This window comes from Solanum pennellii, chromosome 4 (genome assembly GCF_001406875.1).
Source record: "Solanum pennellii chromosome 4, SPENNV200".
NCBI lineage: Eukaryota > Viridiplantae > Streptophyta > Magnoliopsida > Solanales > Solanaceae > Solanum > Solanum pennellii.
The window spans coordinates 65488643-65506135 of record NC_028640.1 but is presented as its reverse complement, the minus strand read 5'-3'; the positions used below and the strand labels follow the sequence as shown (position 1 = coordinate 65506135).

The window sequence follows — 17493 nt, the reverse complement described above, 5'->3', positions numbered from 1 at the left end:
CAAACTGTAGACCAAATTGGATTTGTTATGTAGCATCATGGTTGATCAACCATTCACACAGTTTAGCCCTGTTCTCACACCAAACTGTAAATCAAATTGGATTAGTCATGAGACGCGACATTTGAACCAACGCCAGGAGGTGGGTTTTGTCTCTACCAAAAATACGACTGTCGAAAAGAGGAAATCAAGGCATGAAATGGAAAGGTCAATGAGTCTTCGCAATGTAAATAGACAACACCAAACACCTGCTCAACAAGTCTACTGAAATCTTAATTTCACCAACAACGGAAAAAAAGTAATCATTAGCAGCATCAGAGCATGTTAAGCATCAGTTTCTGGAGAACAGTTTAATGAATATTTTCATTTAGCTCTCACGTTCATTCTCATTTACCGAAGCAAAGAGAATTTTATCAAGATGGTTCACTGTACATGTAAAGAAACACACATATACAAGTGTAAAATTGTTGCTGAACATGTGAAAACATATGTACAAAACCTATCCTGCATTCCATGTGGTGCTATGCGCAACCATGGGCACCAAACAGAAACAATCATTTAGACTGGAAGGCAAGCATCTTTAACACTGTGTTTACCAGCGGCAAATTCCAGGTGTCTCTGTTCGCAAAATCGAAACCATCTCTTCATACTTGGAAGCATATACAAAGCCCCATAACTGCATGTGATATGATAAATGGATATCACATTAAAAATTAATTTCTCATGTTAAATGCATATTGCACCCTTGAAAGGTAAATTTCATAGAGCTAAGTTCAAACAAACTGCCCTGACAGATACACACATGTAACTATAATATATAGAGAGAGTGAAGAGACAGACAAGGCAGACCACAAAACGTGCATGCGTGCGAACACATACAGAGATGCAGTTGCGAGACTACCTCAACTTCCTTAACTTCAAAGTCTTCAGTATGTGCCAAACAAGAATTTCCATAAGTTTCTGATGTTGCACTTGAACCTGTTAGCCTGGAAAAGTGAAGTTTGTTGAGCTAATTTATCCGAGTCAAAGATATCTTTAACATACTCAATAGAATTTGATTTCCCCTTGTTTTTTAATCTATGGGCAATAGAGGCAATAAATTGGAATCATAAGATCTGATTCTACAGAAAATATATTAAAAGGTGATATTCATGATGACGATGATGATAGCTGTGAACTTGAGATTAAGAAGATCTTTTTAAAATCCTGTCATGGCAACCAAAAATGGGACAGGAAAAAGGTAACCCCCAAGGCGGTGTGTGGCATCTGATTTTCCTCTTATTTCTCCTTTTATTGGAGGACATTATGATACTAGGAAGGAAGCAGTCAAAAGCATACACATATAAAGCAATGATAAAAGGATCATAATGAAGGGGAAAGAAATCTTACAGATCCCCGTCTAAGTAGAGAGCAAAATGGCCACCGCCTCCCAAAGCTAAATACTCCGTGGAACAGACAGTAAAATAGCGATTGACACCTACATAGGCGACAGTGTCAATGTCACGTCACAAGTAATTGATTTGAGTTCTAAACAGTTCCAAGGCTTATGGAAAACATTATCATAAAAGGCAAAAGGAACCGAAAAATCAAAGTCAGAAGCAGAAACAGTCAACAATCATGCCGGGATTGGAATAATAGTGATTTCAGAGAGAATAAATGACTAATTTCTGGAAAACAATAAATTCTTGATCATTATATCTTTGGTATCCACCACGAAATCTATTTTTCAAAGTTTGTATTGGTTATACTACTATCACCAGCTAAAATTTTCATCATCATAAGATGACAGTAAATCAGGTAAACAACAGGTAAACAACGTATTAAAAATGTTTCGAACCCAAGATTTCCCATAAGAGGACCACTGTTTTAATTCTCTTCCTGACCATCAATACCACAAATAGAAGAGGATATGGACATGCTGAACCAGACCACTCCCGTCCCCATGTATTAAAAAATAAATTTGTTAGCGACAGCAGAAAAAACAAAGAATGGAAATTTGTTCTACAAACTTTAAACGTCTGGTAGAAGTTCAAGGACAAGAGAGATACCTGTGGGACGAAATATGACAGGTTGGCCAGATACATTTGAGAAAACAAATGAATTGTTTGTACCCTGTTAAATACCAAAATCAAATCAAGATGACAAATGGAAACTCAAAGGCAGAGGTGACATGTTTTAAGTATTCTGCTCAGAATCACCTGATATCTTCTCTTCGTTGTTGGCTTTAAAGGTGCATCAACTAGCCCACCAAACACAGCACCATTATGGTCCCCCACAACCTATAAGATTTGGACAATATGAGAGAAACACAACTAGAGTCTCATGCCAGATCAAATAATCTGCAAGTCTCTAAGTCTTAATGACTGTCCACCACTCACATTGATAAAAAAACAAAAGACACCAGACACCGACACCAATGCTTTTAACTTCAATAATGCATAGAGATAGAGCACTTGGACTCATACAAAAAGAGCAACCAGCAAGAAATCAAAATCGAAAGTGACAATACTTTGACTTTATCAATGCCTCGCATCAAATTTCAGAGGCATTTCCATCTCAAGATCTATCATTTACTTTCTCAAATCATAACGAAGCCAGGAATCTTACGAGAACAACATACCTAGTGTGGGGAGGGTGGTGGGTACATTGTATGCAGCCTTGCCCCTACCTAGTGAAGATAGAAAGGCTGTTTCCATAGACACTCGGTTCAAGAAACGCATATCAAAAACAAGGGCAGAAAGGAAATACCAAACCCAGAAAACTTAGTTCCAGAAATATCAGAAGGAACAAATTACTATACAATGAGTTTATCAGCCAAGAGAAGCATTGGTTAGATCTGTTATGAAACGATGACAAATTGTCTTTTTAGTAAGAGGTATATAATATAGCTGACCTATACTCGGTTTCTGAAAATATGATTTGGACTGCAACAGCAACACTAATAAGTTAGGGCATCAAAAGATAGCAAAACTCTGAAGTATTTGAACATATATTAAAACAGCTGGGTCTTATTCCACATACAACAAAGCACAGGGATTCTACTCTTTTTTAAGTTCAACAGATACTGATAAAAGTGAAGGAGATTATCTGGTGGTTTCTTCAGGAAGTGATATACACACACATACAGACAACAAAATAATAGTTCTTATTCATCTAGACCATAAGCAATCAAAGAATTGTTCAAAATGTAAATTAAAACAGCTCTTCAATGTGGAACTCCTGTTACATAATTCTTAATGAGCAATGCATATCTCTTTACAAGTCTTCAGTTAATTACCAGCAGACTGATGCCAGGCCAGAGTAGGCTTCTCCTGTATAAAGTCGAGAGTGATATTCCATTCTTCCATGTACTGGCAAAACAGAATTGAGAAGTTAGAATCCACTATAAAATTGGAAATAGGAGAGAAAATAAGCATAGAGCTGCTCAGAGAGCATTCAAATTTAATAAAACTCAGGATCCCTGCCTGTATAACAAGACCCACTTCCTGTCCTGCACAAGCACAGGCAGTGCAGCATAAAGAGAAATTCGCGCCTTCTCAGTGAGGAGAACTGAAGGCTCAGAAGTTCCTGGAAGATTGTTCAGAAGAGGTTTCTTATTCATATCTTCCAAAGGTATTTGATTATCTCCGGAAACTTTAGAATTACTTCCATCATCAAACACCATTTCAGAGCTGCCCTTTGCCGAACCCTGATTCCTAAAGCCGCCTAGTCTAGCAACTTGGTGAAGAGCTCTGCCGAGGGAATGTTTACCCCTGGAAAGTATACCTTTTCTTCTGCTAGGTTCCCTCATTGTAAGTTCAGGTATTGACTCATCACGATCATCTTGCTTATCATATTTTCCAATAGTGTTAGGCTTACTCTCGGATCCTGTGGTCGACAACAGTGAATATAGGAACGCTGAGAAAGAAGATGTATCAGGACCGTCAACTAAATCCGTGGCATCTCCTTCTGCATTTGACTCGTGCTTACTTCCGTCAGAATCAGATCCATCTTCCTAAAGAAATATAAGAAAAACTATTAACATACAATCTGTAGGGAATATAACAGAACCTCTCTTCTGCTTTGCTTTCAGAGTATAATGTATATCAAATGCCCCAACATTAAGGATGTTATCCACACTGCATCTTCAGTAAAAGGGGCAGTGAATACTAAGAAGTGCTTATGATGCTGCAATCCTATTCATATCTTGTTCTTCCTCCAAGACTAGACGACCCAACAATTACCTTATTGTGGAAAAATCAAGGGAGACAAGCAAGCTAGGATTTGACCTGAATTGACTCCCTCGAAAATCAACAAAAACATACAAAGTTGGGAGGCCTAGCTAGAAACTACGTTAGACAAAAATTGACAACTTACCAAGTTCAGCTAAAGATCACAGATTATATGCTCATAGGCTACACTATAATAGTCAACCTAAACCCTCATTTCTGATCAATTCCAAATTGGGTATTCAAAAGCTGAAATTATCATCAGAAAATCATACTACAAACCCCAACAAGATCAAATATTTATTTAGAATAACAAAACATATACATATTTCAATTATCAAGAACCCCCAAAACTTACAGGCAAAGGTGGTGGTCTGGGCTTTAAGGGTTTATCAGATATGGGGTTAAGAATAACAGTAGCAACATCAGATACAAAGTGCGCAGCTTTACTCCTTAAAGAACGGTTCTTCCTCTGCTGCTGCTGCTGCTCCTGATGATTATGATTATGAAGAAGATTCTCTTGAAATTGCTGTTGGTTTTCACTACCCATTACTTCTAAAAAGCTATAAGTAGTATTCTCCTTTATGACAACAACAAATTCCACTACTTTTTTGGAGTTTGTGATGCTCTAATACGCCATTAATGGCGAAAAAGAGTTGAGAATATACCTAAATAGGAAAAGGAAAAGGAAAGTGGGTGGAATATTAGGAGAAAGTAGAAAAGGAGTGTGTTGGAAGGGACAGTCGTTAGACATGGATAATCATCAAATTCTGCAAAATAAAAATCAAATGATTTATTAATAAATTATAAACAGGTTCAAACGTAAAGACTTCATGGCCCAATGGATAAGGCGCTGGTCTACGAAACCAGAGATTCTGGGTTCGATCCCCAGTGAAGTCGTTGTTGATGTTGCTTTTTTTTTTTCATTTTAAATGTGTTTTTATATTTCCATCGGTTCCTAGTACTTGCATATTCAAATTGTACGTTTGTATTTCATTTTAAGTTATTTTTTTATTTCTCATCTGATGTAAAATATCAGGTGCTTCCATATTAGAATCGCATATTACAGGGCTCATTTGGAGTGGCGCTCACAATCAAATTTTTTTCATATTCGAAATAATATATGTACCCACAAAATTTGTTTGGAAAAATAGATATAAACAAATTAGATGTTCTATGGACTGACTTGGGAGTATTTCTTTTTTAGTCATTGTTATGCCTCGGTTGTTAGGCCTATAATTAGCCATAAGGAGTAAAAATGTTCAAGAGGTTTAGGTAGATGGATCCTCCACAGATTAAAGATGGATAATTGGAGAAAAGATTTTGTTGAAAGTATCACTTGTTAAGGGTTTTATGAGGTTTGAAAAGATAGAAAAATTTTGAAATTATGGTTTCGTTTGAGGTACTTCGACATATTAAGAAAGTGACTATGAGCTAGTTATGACACCAGACTTATCATGTGTTTATCTAGTATTCTATGTTTTGATGTTAAATAAATATTGTTATGCGCAGGAAAAAGTTATGCGGATAATGAAAAAAAAGAAGAGAAAAAGTTAAAAAGGGAGAGGAGGAAAAATCGAATTTTCATTCCAAAACACCAAGGTAATTGTTTTTGTCTTTTTCATGTATGTATTTATGAACAAAATTTTTAGGATAGAAATTATGTAGAATTAAGAAAATATAGCCTTAAAATTTCTAGAACAAAATCTTGATGAAGATTGAATAGAGGTTCATTGTTTAAAATTTGACATGCAAGTTTATTCTATTATCGGTAAATATATCTTTAAAAAAGATCTAATTTACATTCAAAGGCTCAATGTAACTTTCTATACAATTTTTTTTTTGGTAAATTAAAATATTTATTTACCAAAGAGCTTTACAAAATAAAATCCCAGCCAACTTAGTCAATCAGCCCCAAGTTTAACATATCATCCCTATCTAACTATTACTCTTTCTATACAAGTTAAAGATACATATAGCAATACCGATATTATTGAATTCATATTCTTAAGAAAATTACGTTTTTGAACGATTTTTGATCAACGAAAAATATCATAGAAGAAAATATTTTGACACTTAAACTTTATTTTGAGATAAATAAAAAATTTTATTTTGTAAAGTGTTAATTAAGCGATACAGAATGAGAAAAATAAAGAATTTAATTTTTATAAAAAAAATGTTAAAAGACATCAAAAAAATAAAAGATCAGAAAAGGCTAGAAGACCAAATACTATTAAAAGTGAACCAAAATTATTGGAAAAACACTTCAATTGTGTAATCATTAGTTCTTGTTTGGTCAATATATACCAAAAAGAAAAACAAACTGAAGCATTTATATTCCAAATAAATACCGCATTTAATATACATTAAATTATTGTTTAAAAAATGAGGGAGAGATAATGCAAGAGTAACGAAGGGTTAAAACTGCTAAAAAGGGCTTATATTCCGAAACATTTTTTAAAAGTAGTTTTTCAGAAAAAATGTTTTGAAAAAAAACAATATTTGTTGGGTTAATTATTTGAAAAGTATTTTAAATAAGGGAAAATTGCATGAATTAGTATATTTTAATAAATAATTACTGATTTTAGCAAATTTTTATTTATTACCATTTATAGCAATACTATGTTAGCTCTGCAATATGAATTAAAAGTGAATTATGTATGGCATATATATGAATTATAATTATTTTTTGAAATATATAATGTTTTTTGGTAAGAATTTGTCACATTGTTTATAAGTGAATTAAAATGTGTGATAAATGTATTATCTATCATTAAAACTTGTATTATATGTGAATAATAAATTATTCTTTGTAATATGTATTAAATTTGTATTATAAATGAATTAAAAGTGATCAAGTGAAAAAAAATATTATTGCTATAAATGGTAAATATTTTTTTATTATAGTACATTTACGTAAGTTTCCCTTTAAATAAATATATTATGTTTGATTAATCTTTTTTTAAAAAAATTTTAAGAATCAAATTACGATTAAGGGCAAATATTAATTTACTTTTATATTAAAATTATTTTATAGAGCGAAACTAATTTAAACATCTATTATAAAAAAATAAATTAAATTTATTTTTATTAAATTAATATGTTCATATCCAATTTTTCAAAATATTATAATTTTTTTGAAGGAATGTAATCTTTAACTGTTTTTTTTTTTTGTGATCTTATAAAAAAAGTATTATTGTTACTTTTTTTTTCTAATTCTGCAAAATAATATATAAAATAATAAACAAAATTATTAAATGAAACTTTACCAAACATAAAAGATATATATATATATGTATACCTTATTTATGTTTCTGGAAGAAAGATTAGGAAAATATTATTTACACCCTTTATCCATCAATAGTTATTATTTATAAACGTGACACAAACACAATAAGAGAAAATAAATAGAAAAAACCTCGTTAAATTATTATTGAAAAATTAGTAATTTTTTTAAGATAATATTTCTTTTTGATTTTAATGTGGACTAATGAAAAAAGTTACTAGTCTTAATAAAATAATATAATTTCAGAAGACCCTTATTAAATATATGATTCCATAATATTATAAATTAATAATTCTTTAAAATTACAAAAATATATCAATGACAATTTAGTGAAATATAATTTGAATATTTTTGTTTATTTTATGTTAAAATTTAAATCTAGTCGAAACACATCTCTAACTTTTCTTATTGTATCTTAAAATTTATATTGTCATTTCGAACTGCACCATAAAATTGCAAATAAGTTCAAGATTTGATAAGTATTGTCTTACGCGTAACTGGTTTCAAAAGTATTGTTTCATCGTCAACATTGATTTTTGATATCCACATTTCCTCTAAACTCGGAACCTCATGAACATGAACCTCAAAACATTTTTTTAATTAATAAATATTAATTTATCGATTAAATATACTTCTCTATAATAATATTACTTCACGGTCTCAACTATATTAATTTAATAAAATTTTACTATAATCGGCCCTTTGAATATTTAATTTAATAATTTTAAAAATATATTAGATATTGAATAGTAAAGATAAAATTAATCTAAAATAATAATTTATTTTTTATTTCTGTAAACTTAAAAAATATTACTAAAAATTATTTTTTTTAAAATATAATAGACAAGTAAAGATGAACGGCGTGACAATATATAGTTGGTGAGGTTACAGGTTACCTAATCCTCCCAAGTCCTAATACTCTCCGCCACTACAAGCCAAAATTTGGGTACATGGCAGGCAGTGGCGTTACAATGGTGTAGTCATAAAAGTCATGTTACGTTACAAAAATAATAAAATCGTGTATCCCAATGACTTTTGCGATGGCCAAAAATGTCTGAATCCACTTTTTATGTTCCCACGTATATTCTTGAAATTGTACATATACTATAGTTTTGACTCATAAATAATTCAAGAACACACAGCACATTCTCAAGAAAGGAAAAAAAATGTCTAGTCTTAAAGTTCCAGCATCAGTTCCAGATCCTTATGAAGATGCTGAGCAACTCAAAAAAGCTTTTAAAGGTTTCACCTATTTTTTTTTCCAGATCCCCTTTGGTTGGATTTTGTATGCCTGATTTTAGTGCAAGATTTCTTTTTTATATTTGCATTTGCTATTTTCTTGAATGATCAGTTGATTTTTACTTTTCCTTACTGTTTTTTCTTAGTTTAGTTTAGTTTTAGTTCTTGATGGGGTTCTTGTGATCTGAATGATCTATTCAAAATTGTTTCGAAATGTAACATAGACCATCTACTGACTCTAAATCTTGAATCCGCCTCGGTAAGGTAAAATGCTGTGTGATTTTTTATTTGATTCATAGTTGGAGGAAATTAGTGATCTTCGACTGTAGGCATATGTAGAAGACATTTTTCTTTATGATTCTGTGTAGGCATTTCCCAAACATATGATTGGTCTAGATTATTAATTTGTTGACAAAAATGATTAACTCCAATTATTTGGTTGGTTAAAAGAGGTTTTTTGTTAGACATTGCTTATTTTGATTTCTCCGTGGTGGTTAGGCTGATTATGATGTATGGGGCGAGTGGAGTGTTGGTTAGTTAAAATTCTCATGTCAAAAGATATGAGGTGGCGAAAATGAGGACGCTGAGGTGGATGTGGATATGTAGGAGAGAGAAAGATTAAGAATGAAGATATCCAACATAAAGTGGGAGTGGCTTCCGTGATGGACAAGATGAGGGAAGTGAGACTGAGATGGTTTAGACATGATATGTAAAGAGGAGGTGCACAGCGACCTAGGGAGAAATGTTAGAGGTTGGCCGTAGTGAGTTTTAGGAGACGTAGAGGAAAACCAAAAAAGTGTTGGGAGGGGTGATTAGACAAAACATGACGCAACTTCAGTTTTCCAATGATATGATTCTAGATTGAAGGTTATGGAGGTCACGGATTAGGGCAGAAGGTTAGTAAATAGTTGAATGTTGTCTCGTTTCCAAGGGGGATAGCTTGGTGGTAGTTTTGTTTCATTGTACCTATTTCCCCAGTAATACAAGTAGTAGTAGCATTTTCTCATAGTTGTCTGTCTTGCAATTTTTGTTGCTCGTTATTTACCGTGCTTCTGTTATCACATTAGTTGGTTATTGTTATTGCTCTTGTTTTTTGAATGCTCTAGGTTATGCTTTCCCTATAATTTTCAATGTCCTGTTACTCTGTTGTGTGTGTTTTGGAAACAGCCTATCTACCTCCACGAGGTAGGGTTTAGGTTCCTCCTCAGACCCCGACTATGGGACTACATCGAGTTTGCTGTTGTTGTTTGGGCTTGCAAAGCGCAAGCTGAATTTTGTTTTCCACAGAAGACTCATGGTTAAACGTTTGCAGGATGGGGCACAAATGAGGAACTTATTATTCAGATTCTGGCTCATAGGAATGCAGCACAACGCAAGTTAATCCGAGATTCTTATGCTGCTGCTTATGGAGAGGATCTTCTCAAGGACTTGGATTCTGAACTGACAAGTGATTTTCAGGTTAATTAATCTCAATTTTCCATTCTTGTTCCAAATTGTGTTGGAGTACACCCCGTTTAATCAATCATTGTGGTGTATTGAATGTTTTTCTTTTTGTTCATTTATACTTTCTTAGATTTGTCTAGTCCATATCTACATTATTAATCACAGGTAACATTAGCCAAGGATTGCTTTGACTAATATATAATTTGATTCACATGATATTGCAGCGTGTGGTGCTTCTCTGGACTTTGAGTCCTGCTGAGCGCGACGCCTACTTGGTTAATGAGGCTACCAAACGTCTGACTGCTAGCAATTGGGTTATCATGGAAATTGCTTGTACCAGGTCTTCTGATGATCTTTTTAAGGCGAGGCAGGCCTACCATGCTCGATACAAGAAATCACTTGAAGAAGATGTTGCTTATCATACAAGTGGGGATTTCCGTAAGGTACTTTGCATATAAGATCTACTGTGCCACATTTAATTCATTGTTATTCTAGTGCCAGTCAACTTTGTCATTAGATCAGCTGTAGAGAAAAACCTATAGTCAGCCGAAGTTTGCTAAAGAATCTGCCACTTTGTTGTTTTCTGTAAATCTATAGACGATTCGGAAATTACTAGCCGAGAATTTGGATGAAATGAAGCTCCACCATGAGTCTAGGTATCGGCAATTCTTGGGGCTTCTTTATTTTCATTGAAGCGATTATTTGACTGTGTAGTGATTCTAGGACCAGAAGATCATTTTGCTTAGTAAAGCTCATCAACTTTTCTTTTTGCTTGTTGTGATTTCTTAAGGATGATTCTTTCTACCATGTAAGCTGTTGCACTTGCGCCTATTTGCCACCTTTGGGGTGTTTAAGATGAATGATAAAGGGTGACAAGGGATGGATAGTCTCGGTTACGACCATCCACCTCCAGCCATAACGTTGGGGGTTAACCTCACCAAGGGAGCGAAGTGGAGAAGGATCACTGTTGTTGGGCTCTTGAGCCAGGGGAAACTGAGGTTACGGTTTACTGTGTCCAAAAAATAAAATAAAAGGTTTAAGGATGATAGTGTCTGAGATAACAGTGTAAATAGTTAGATAAGCACCTTAAAGTTAGATTTTTGTGTTGTCTGTCTTTGTCTCCAGTGAATACTGAGAATACATGCAACAAATAAATCTTGCAATCACCATCGTTAAGCTGGTCATATTGTATTAAACTAATTCCCGAACAGCTTTTGGTTCCTCTTATAACTGCATTCAGATATGAAGGAGATGAGGTGAACATGACATTAGCAAGAAAGGAAGCAAATATACTGCATGAGAAGATCTCTGACAAGGCTTACAATGACGAGGAGATCATCCGAATCATTTCTACTAGGAGTAAAGCACAGCTGAGTGCTACGTTCAACCACTACAATGATCACCATGGCCATGAAATCATCAAGGTAAAACTCAAACATTAGAAAGACTTGAAATTATGTTAGTTACCATTGTTTAAAAGGGATCTATTTGCGATTCCGTCTTTGAAATTCTATACAAGATTTCACGTTTATTCTACAGAAAGCAACTCTTAACTAAGTGCCCATTTGAATCATTGCTTCTATATCTTCATATTGATTATTACTTGGCACCTCATCCCAAATATAACTATTCATTGTACTGTGTGATGATGCAGGATCTGGAAGCTGATGATGACGATGAGTACCTTAAACTACTCAGAGCAGCAATAGAATGCTTGAAAACCCCAGAGAAACACTTTGAGAAAGTTCTTCGATTGGCTATCAAGAAGCTGGGCACAGACGAATGGGATCTTACTAGAGTTGTTGCCACTCGGGCTGAAGTTGACATGGAGCGTATCAAAGAAGAGTACCATAGGAGGAACAGTGTTACATTGGACCGTGCAATTGCTGGAGACACTTCAGGAGACTATGAAAAAATGCTTCTGGCTCTGATTGGGCATGGAGATGCTTGAATTACATGTGTTGAAACCTTAAGATAATAAAAACTCTCTACTTATTTTCTGAAGTTTGTATTTGCTTTTATGATGTATGGTGTGTACTCTCAGAGTTTGGTTTTGTGTTATATTAACTAAAAACACTCGGGAGTTGAGTTGTGTTTTGTTTTCGCCTTCACTTTTCATTTCGGACTTCTACTGGTTTTGCCTGCTAAATAAGCATAGCTTCAACTATGGATCGAGCGCAATCACACAAGCTTTTCATACTTTTCCTCTCCCTCTCTCCCTTACAATTACTGTTCAATCATTAAATTTTGCTCTTTCATTCTTGCTCAAGCCAAATTCAGTCAACTAACTGCAAATGGGAACATATTGATGAGAAGGAGATTCCTAGCTAAGTAGCTGCTTTTGTAGTCAAGTGTAATGTGTGGCATAATTATAAAATATGCTACATGTAATGAAATATATGTGTCCACTACGAGTAAATGTATGAAGTCCCTTGACTAAGCAAGAACTATGCGTAAAGTAAGAGCTTAAAATAAGTAACACGAGTTTATGTAGGAAAACCTTTGCTTGCTCAAGGGAGGAGAAAATCACGACCTGTCTCATTGAATTTCAACACGACTCCATTAACTTCAAATAGCTAAGATTTAGATTACAAACGCTTGTAACCTAGGAATTAAACACTTAATACCTTCCAAACTCTGTTACTGAAGACAAGACCCCGACATAGCTAACTCTAGTTACAACACAGAATTAATGAAGAAAGACTTGAACGGATCTTATTTCTTTATAACTCAAGAAATAGATTATGTTTCTTGGTTGGTATCTCATTTAGTACCTCCTAATTGGAATGTGACGCGTTGCCGTATCATTTATACACCTAAACAGGACCATTTTCGCCCAGACACCCATAGTCACAGTGACCAGTTTTATGTGCGATGTGCTATGCCACATTAGTACAAACATAAAAGACCAATGTCTTAAAAACACTATGTTAGGCAAATCCTCCAAGTTTATGTAAATTATAGTTTAGAAGTTGTCCGTACAACATGGTTAAACACATATCATCTACAACCCTCAATTCTAAAACCCATGAAACATTAGAAGTGAAATGTTGCAGGAACACTACAGGTCAAACATAGCAGCAGTCTGATGGCATTTATCTAAACCAGCGCGATGCTGCTTTCTCCGCCTGGTGGTTTACGAACGCCACCAAAATAATCTCTGGATTCAACTTTTCCATCAGAAAAAATATCATTTCCACTCATTTCTCTCAGCTTTGCTCTGCTCAGTGGCTTTTCTGCAGATCCAGGAGGAATATCTCCCTTGAAAATGTCGTTGCCGGTCAACTCTGCAAACTTCTGGTTATGTATTTTCTTTACTGTGTTGACAACAGGTTCATCACCAAACAAAATATTGCTTTGACCACCAGCAGGCTACAAAGTAGGACAGCCACATGAGAACACATAACAAGTCTGTAGACAGAAATAAGAATAAGAAAACAAGTCTAGTACTCAACTCACATTAGAAACCTTGACAGACGTACGTACAAGTCGTGGAGCAGGTTCACCCATGTCTTTGCTTTCTTTTGACTCTATGGATCGGGCAGCAGCCAAAGATCTAGGAGGAATTTCTGCGGGAGGGCCAAATATGTCATTTCCACTGAGTTCCTTGCTCTTTGCATCTGAAAGCTGCTTCTTCATGTTGCTATCTGAATCACTTTCTAGTGTTCCGCTCAACTCTCTCTGTTTTGCCACTTCTGTAAGCGTGATAGGTTTCTTTGGAGAGATCCTTTCTTCAGTACTGAATGATATCTGGCTTATTCCATTTGCAGCTTGCTGCAATGAATTACAAATCATTAGACGGTCATGTTGCCAGTTACTAGTTTCCTGACTTTGTAGCATGCTCACACAGCAAGTCCCGTAAAACATAATTTTACCGTATAATGAAATAAATAGTACCTGAACAATGCGGACAGATGTCCTGTTGTTGAAGTTACCATTAACAGCTCCTGATTCAGATGCATCATCTTCGCCATCAGCAGAAAAGATTTTGCTGCCATTCATCTCCTTCAGTTTGTACCCTGAACATGGTTTCCTGGAGACAGCATGTCTCAAGCAGAATAAGGACCAGATAACATTTACTTCAAAACCATTAAGGTCACTGGACTCTTTCTTTTCTTTTCCAAACATTAGAACCTCTCGATATCAATGAAAAGTACGAGTTAAAACCCCAAAAATGTATTCCACATGTCCAAACATTGGAAGCTCTCAACTTTCTGAGTCTTTTGATAGAGAAGCTTCACTTAACTTGCATGCTACATTTCAAATCAGCTAAATTTGCGCCCGTCTAAAAGCAAGAATGTATATAGCATAGAGCTAATTTTCTAGAATGGCTGCAATGTTTCGGGTGACCATATAAGAAAATAGCATGTCTTCAGTTTCTTAAATTAATGGGATTACTTCCATTCGTCGGAACTCCACAACAGTACCTCACCACAGGTCTCTGAATACTAAATCATGATAAGCAAAGAATCGAAAGAAAGGACATGGAGATCGTGATATCCAATATGCAGAATGCAGAGTAGGTGCATATTTTTACCAGTCTACCAAAAATATTAGTAGCAGCCATGTAACTCTTACATATCAGAAAAAAAGTCTGATTTTTAGTTTTGGAATTGGAATGTGGAAGAGAGTGATAATAAATATGACAGTCCGGCTTCAAGAAACTCAATAAAAAAAGAAGAAGAGGATAATCAATATGATTATAACAAAAATAAGTCTAAGGTGCACTTTTCACCAAGAAATGTTTCCATTTTAACACTTTAATGATGTCAATCACAGTTTCTTTATAAACCTTAAACAGAATCAAATGAAATTGATCTATAGAAAAGAATGCTTCTCTCATCACTTATTAGTGAAACCATTTTAATTGATATACTCATCAATAGATTTCAGATGTGCTATCCAAATGCCAGAGCAGCTCAACAAGGAAACGCAACAGACTATAACAAGAAAGTTAAGGGTGTGTTTGGTACGAAGGAAAATATTTTTCAATTTTAATAAAATTTAATTTTATGTTTAATTTGTTAAATGTTTTCGAAACGAATTCACTTTTCTTCTATTTTAGGAAAATGACTTGTTTATACAAAGTAAGAAAAATATTTTTCAGAACTCTATCTAGACCTCAACCCAAGACTTGATCCCAACCCCGAAAAAGACTTAAGGCCTCAACCTAAGACCAAACACTTGACCCCACTCAGGATCCAACCCCAACTCTTGATCCATACAAGAGACCCCACCCCAACCTGGAATCCCAAGTCAAGAGCAACCTTGACCCAAATGGGGTCAGGATCCTGTCTCCAATCTCGATTTGAATCAGGTCGGGGTTAGTTATCGAGTCAACAACGGGTCCCAGATCATGACTGGGATTGGTTGTCAGGTTCAGAGTGGGGTTTAGATCATGTCTATGTTGGGACAAGGGTCCAGTGTCATAGTATATATGCTCAGATCTTTTCTTTCCTCCTTTTATACATAAATGTTCTTTAGACAGTATTTACCAAACTCCAGCAAACAAGTGAAAACATTTTCCTCTCTACCAAACACACCAAAAAAGAAATTGCATTACTAGATCTAAGAAATTATAGAAGCTTCAGAAACAAAATAGAAAATTTAGGAGAACTCGGGGGAAGATCTGAACTTTGTAATCCAAGCATCAGGATGAATCACATTTTAGAAAAGCACACTAGTTATAAAAAAAATGATTAAATTCCAAGCAAAATGTGACGATAAATTAAACAAATGAAAAAATCATTTAGCTTTTCAGATCAGTACATACCGTTTGTTCAAGCTCTCAGCTTCCTCTTCAGTAATTTGACCTCCAAACAGAACCTTACTGATTCCATCAGAAGGCTACAATATAATAGCATATAAATTAAACTCTAGCAAATCATAAAAGTAAACAACACACGTCACAATATAATTCACCTGATGAGAACGAGCGCCGGAGCGAGATGCATTGCCGGAGGCAGAAGCTGAGTTGTTCGCCGGCGGAACTTCAGACCAGGTGAGCAGATCGGCGGCAGAGGTGTTAGGCTTCCGTACAGGTGTTGCTCTCTCCATTTTAGCTGAAAGAGTAGAGTTTTTTTTTTTTTGAAAATGGGAAGTCTTTGCTTTATCTTATAAAACAAAATTCATTTCAAATTTGAATAAAAAGAGCAAAGTTTGGTTTTTAGAGATTTGAAATTGTGGATTGTGGGGCCCTTTGTGTTATGCTAAAGTATGGCACGTGCATAGTAACAGCTCACAAAAATTTATTGAGAAAATGACATAAATGATTCTATTAAGAGGTGTTTGGCAATAAAGTCTAACGTCTCATTTGTTTTCGTTAAGATTAAAAGGTTCTGATTAAAATGTGATCAATAAATCTAAAATTTGAATAATTAAAATTATTTGTTTTCAATAACTAAATATGCATATGATCAATATTATATTAATAAAATATTATAAAAATTTCATTTCAATAAAAAAATGTTACGTATTAAAAAAACAGCATAATCATCCAATATAACATAAAAAAAATTACGGATGACAAATATTTTATAGACACAATATAATATCAATCAGTTCAATAAGTATGATAGATACTAGTTGAAAAATAATAAATAAGGTATTACATTATTAGTGCCTAACATATATTTTAGCTAATTAGAAAAACTAAAGAATTCCTATATTTTTTTCAATAACCTTAATTCAATTCACTAACTTGTGAACCTCTACCGTTATTTATGTTTTTTTGATAGCTATGACTCTTTTCACAACATATGTATTGTATAATGACTCTTTCTATCCAAATCCATCTAATTTTTTTTTATATATTTTTCAAAATGTGGGTGCACTATTTTTTTAATCCACAACTCTAAAGTAATAATCATCTTCTCATCAATTTCCAATTGAAATGAGTAAGTTTTTTTTTTCCCAAAACTTTTTTCCAGCTGAAACAAAAGATTGAGATGAAAAATTATTAGGAGCTCTATTATCATGTCAACTAGTTCAACAACAAGAATATATTAGTGTTCTCTCACAAATATGTTTGAGTATCGAAGAGTCTCAGTGAAATTATTGGCCTAATTCAAAATTCTAATAAGAAACATCAAATATGTATACATGGTCATTATTTTTAATTATGGATAGTATTTTTTCACTCAAAAATCTTGATCAACATCAATACACTAAAGTATTATTGCAATAATTGTTCTTGACAAACATCAATACTCTCTAAGAAAATTATTAATATAAAAAATTACTTGTAAAGATTATGAAAATTTGAAAATTATTAATATAAAAAATTACTTGTAAATATTACGAAAATTTATTCGTTCAAGA

The 17493-nt window shown here is 33.9% G+C and overlaps 3 protein-coding genes and 1 non-coding gene across 4 annotated transcripts; 2 read left to right on the top strand and 2 right to left on the bottom strand.

The window, feature by feature from the left end:
• Positions 1–287: 287 nt before the first annotated feature.
• LOC107018026 lies at positions 288–4943 on the bottom strand. The gene is made up of 8 exons (XM_015218366.2): positions 4564–4943; positions 3462–3991; positions 3275–3347; positions 2196–2276; positions 2046–2109; positions 1387–1474; positions 899–983; positions 288–673 (listed from the first exon to the last, which is right to left on the bottom strand). Exons 1-8 carry the CDS (start codon positions 4753–4755, stop codon positions 590–592), a joined length of 1197 nt encoding a protein of 398 aa, XP_015073852.1. The 5' UTR covers positions 4756–4943; the 3' UTR covers positions 288–589.
• Positions 4944–5032: 89 nt separating this feature from the next.
• On the top strand, positions 5033–5105 carry TRNAR-ACG. Its single transcript has one exon. It is a non-coding gene; the product is annotated as a tRNA-Arg (tRNA).
• A 3343-nt stretch (positions 5106–8448) lies between these two features.
• On the top strand, positions 8449–12340 carry LOC107018370 (annexin D2-like). Its single transcript, XM_015218834.2, has 5 exons — positions 8449–8733; positions 10043–10188; positions 10398–10616; positions 11385–11597; positions 11828–12340. The coding sequence occupies exons 1-5, from the start codon at positions 8658–8660 to the stop codon at positions 12122–12124; spliced, it is 951 nt and encodes a 316-aa protein (XP_015074320.1). The 5' UTR covers positions 8449–8657; the 3' UTR covers positions 12125–12340.
• Positions 12341–13085: 745 nt separating this feature from the next.
• Positions 13086–16301, bottom strand: LOC107015613. Its single transcript, XM_015215940.2, has 5 exons — positions 16096–16301; positions 15947–16020; positions 14071–14206; positions 13633–13947; positions 13086–13545 (listed from the first exon to the last, which is right to left on the bottom strand). Exons 1-5 carry the CDS (start codon positions 16228–16230, stop codon positions 13273–13275), a joined length of 933 nt encoding a protein of 310 aa, XP_015071426.1. The 5' UTR covers positions 16231–16301; the 3' UTR covers positions 13086–13272.
• Positions 16302–17493: the final 1192 nt, after the last annotated feature.

Coding starts and splice junctions, on each gene's coding strand:
- LOC107018026 (XM_015218366.2), bottom strand. CDS start 4,755: ATGGGTAGTGAAAACCAACAGCAATTTCAAGAGAATCTTCTTCATAAT. Junction 3,348..3,461: donor AAGTGGGTCTTGTTATACAG/GCAGGGATCCTG, acceptor CTGTTTTGCCAG/TACATGGAAGAATGGAATAT. Junction 1,475..2,045: donor TGTCATATTTCGTCCCACAG/GTATCTCTCTTG, acceptor TCGCCTATGTAG/GTGTCAATCGCTATTTTACT.
- LOC107018370 (XM_015218834.2), top strand. CDS start 8,658: ATGTCTAGTCTTAAAGTTCCAGCATCAGTTCCAGATCCTTATGAAGAT. Junction 8,734..10,042: donor ACTCAAAAAAGCTTTTAAAG/GTTTCACCTATT, acceptor AAACGTTTGCAG/GATGGGGCACAAATGAGGAA. Junction 10,189..10,397: donor AACTGACAAGTGATTTTCAG/GTTAATTAATCT, acceptor ATGATATTGCAG/CGTGTGGTGCTTCTCTGGAC.
- LOC107015613 (XM_015215940.2), bottom strand. CDS start 16,230: ATGGAGAGAGCAACACCTGTACGGAAGCCTAACACCTCTGCCGCCGAT. Junction 14,207..15,946: donor GCTGAGAGCTTGAACAAACG/GTATGTACTGAT, acceptor TGCTGTCTCCAG/GAAACCATGTTCAGGGTACA. Junction 13,546..13,632: donor CGTCTGTCAAGGTTTCTAAT/GTGAGTTGAGTA, acceptor CCTACTTTGTAG/CCTGCTGGTGGTCAAAGCAA.